Genomic DNA, 2912 nt, shown 5'->3' on the forward strand with positions numbered 1-2912 from the left:
TGGTATAATGTGCTCCACGCGTCTGTCGCCGCCAAACCCGCCGGTAATGCCTTGGAGGGGCGTACCATCCGTGCTGAAAATCATAGCTTCACAGCCGGGGTCGAACTCGACTGCAACGTGGATAATGAGCCATCTGAGGCCAGCGTGAATGAGATGTAACATACATTGAACTCGCTCATATTGCTGGAAGTACGAGGGGATATCAAGCGCAACCTTCCACCAGTGGTTCGTCTAGCAAGGGTGTTAGTAGCTTATAAGGGTCCAAGGAACTATGATGAACTATCGACGCGACATGATCATCACAGCAGAAGGAGAACGCGTTACGCGCATATATTCAACTTCGAAGCGAGGAGCGAGCTTCAAAGTATCTCAGCGTAACTAAGACTCACCCCTGCGCATAGCTCAGCATCTCAGACACCAACACGCGGGAGAAAGCTTACAGGACGGTCCAAACGAGTCCCCCTTCTTCGCAGGCTTGAAGTTCTGCTTCATAGCCTCTTGAAACAACGGCTTCGATAGGCCCGGTGCACTCCAAACCTCAAGCTTCACACGATGGGAGTCGTCGACTCGGTGAGTAAAGAGCATGGACGAAAGGTTCACATCGGAGAAATGACCCCCCACGAAGGTGTTGAGACGGTTCTGAGTGAGCGGCTTGACCCATTTCGCGCCTGTCCCGTGGTTCAAGCTGGGATAGTCGGGCAGCGATGAGGGTCGAGCTCGGTGGTGTTCGCACATGCTGGTATGCGCTAGAGGTCCAACCTGACGCAGGGATGGTGATGGGACCACCTGAAGATGCTGCGCACAAGGTGCGTGGAAATGCGGGGTAGCGCTTCAGGGACTACTATCAAAACACTTTGAAACGAGGGTAAAAATGGGGTAAGTAATACAACCGCCTCGAATGATCTCGCGCCCAAGGCGCGCAACTCTCGCTAGACTTTGCAGGACAACCTCCACGACGACGCTCCCGACGCTCCTGACGTCCCCAACGACCGAGCTGTCGACAGCGCTGCCCCGCTCGTAATGCTTTATTCCCTCCAGCGACACCCGAAATATGTTGTGCTGTTCCTTGTTCTTGCTGTGGGCTCTTTTCTCTATTTGAGCGCGCCGTATCCGACACACGATTATACTGCCAACGTCATTGGCTTCCCTGGCGACCCAAGCTTGCCTGCGAGAGTAGAGAGGGCGGAGAAGTCGTACAAGAAAGTGGTGGTGCAACGGCAGGATATGATCAAGAAACATGGGCCTTCACCATCGCAGGTTATGATGTATGTGCGCAGACTTTCGCGCTCAAGTGTGCCAGCTCAGCGTCATCTAGGTTTCCTCCTGACCAAAATCCATGGCCCGCATACACTGTCTGTAAGTGAGCGTTCTGGTGACAGCGGAGCAAAACACGCTCATCGCCCGCGCCAGGGGACTTCTTCCCGCCCGCGTTCAACTGCCCCCACGAACTTGAGCGTATTGGTAGCCTCGGAGACGGCGGAAAATGGACCTGTGGCATCTCTCGTGTTGCACAGAAACCAGACTGTGTCATCTACTCCTTCGGTGCGCCTATTACGCGCTTTCTCTATGTCGGAGCGCTGACACGCACTCAGGGATGGACTGGGACTCTGCTTGGGAAGCCGCCGTGCTGGATAACACCGAAGGCTGCACGATATGGGGCTATGACCACTCCCGGAAGGACTTTGGTCGTCAAGTCTCCCACGCGTCCTTCACCAAGAAGCACCGCACACATTTCCAAACGCAAGTTCAGCTTGGCCCAGAAGACCGCAGCGACGAGAACAACTTGCACACGCTCGAAACTGTTATGAAGCAGAATGGCCACACATTCATTGACATCCTCAAGATTGATATCGAAGGCTATGAATTTGACACGCTCAGGGCTATGGTGCAACCTTACGTGGACAGTGGCAAGCTGCTACCCTTCGGCCAGCTACATATAGAGCTTCACGTCTGGGGCAAGAGGTTTCCGGACTTCCTGAGCTGGTGGGAACTGCTGGAAGCAGCTGGTCTGCGGCCAGTTATGATGGAGCCTAACCTAGTCTATGTTAATTACAACAGGGCGAGCGGGGCAGAACTAGCAGAGGTATGTTACACTCGACCCTATTCCCCGTTCTACACTGTTCGCATTGTACGACCCATCTCACACCAACTTATAGTACACATTCCTTAACATCAAGGGCGACAACATCTTCGTCGCGGACCCGCCAGCATCCGCTAGTGTCAACGGCGGCACTGAACCCGACCCCAAGTTCATCCGCCACGGCCCCCGCGATTAAATCGTGTCGTCTCGCGCATTACTATACCATATACCCGCGCTGCGACAGCTCCTCGGCACGCACGTAAAAGCTCTCCTGCGGGACACACGCAGCCACGTCGAGGATGGCAGCACGCGGAGATCAGTTGGATGGGGTCGTTCGTGACGGTGGACACTGCGTACGGGACAGCGCGTCGCTGCTAGGCTGGAGGAGATAGAACGATACGACGCATGCTATGTTATACATATTGTAATTTCACTAGGATTGTCGTAATCCTTTGCAACTTATATTGCACGAGACAGGTGTCGGCTGCTCTGAGCCGGGAGATTGTAGATCGCTGTTTATGTACTTGTCAGGCACCCGAAGCGCGGGCTTACTCGCAACGGGTATCGCGCCAAGACACAGGTACATTCGCAGTTTATTTTTGGGTGACGAATGTTTCGTCATGCAGATCTAGTCCCTCTAGGCAAACCTTATACAAATACGAGTTCCCTGCACCCGACAGAACGGGCTGGAGAGGTGAATGTGTTGATGCTTTACATATGCAAGTATACAATTAGATTGTTCAGAGTCCGCACGCCGAGCTTTGAGCCTCAACGTCAACCTCCAATACCCCATACCTCCAACCCGACACACTCAAATGTCACACCCTCGCCC

The 2912-nt window shown here is 53.8% G+C and overlaps 2 protein-coding genes across 2 annotated transcripts; one reads left to right on the forward strand and one right to left on the reverse strand.

Annotated features, from left to right (window-relative positions):
- Positions 1-391: 391 nt before the first annotated feature.
- On the reverse strand, positions 392-807 carry PHACADRAFT_266375 (uncharacterized protein). The gene has a single exon (XM_007402966.1). The coding sequence runs from the start codon at positions 733-735 to the stop codon at positions 403-405; it is 333 nt and encodes a 110-aa protein (XP_007403028.1). The 5' UTR covers positions 736-807; the 3' UTR covers positions 392-402.
- Positions 808-928: 121 nt separating this feature from the next.
- On the forward strand, positions 929-2540 carry PHACADRAFT_266376 (uncharacterized protein). The gene is made up of 5 exons (XM_007402967.1): positions 929-1265; positions 1316-1356; positions 1411-1542; positions 1593-2083; positions 2157-2540. The coding sequence occupies exons 1-5, from the start codon at positions 1021-1023 to the stop codon at positions 2274-2276; spliced, it is 1029 nt and encodes a 342-aa protein (XP_007403029.1). The 5' UTR covers positions 929-1020; the 3' UTR covers positions 2277-2540.
- Positions 2541-2912: the final 372 nt, after the last annotated feature.

This window comes from Phanerochaete carnosa (assembly GCF_000300595.1).
Source record: "Phanerochaete carnosa HHB-10118-sp unplaced genomic scaffold PHACAscaffold_609, whole genome shotgun sequence".
NCBI classification, from domain to species: Eukaryota; Fungi; Basidiomycota; class Agaricomycetes; order Polyporales; family Phanerochaetaceae; genus Phanerochaete; species Phanerochaete carnosa.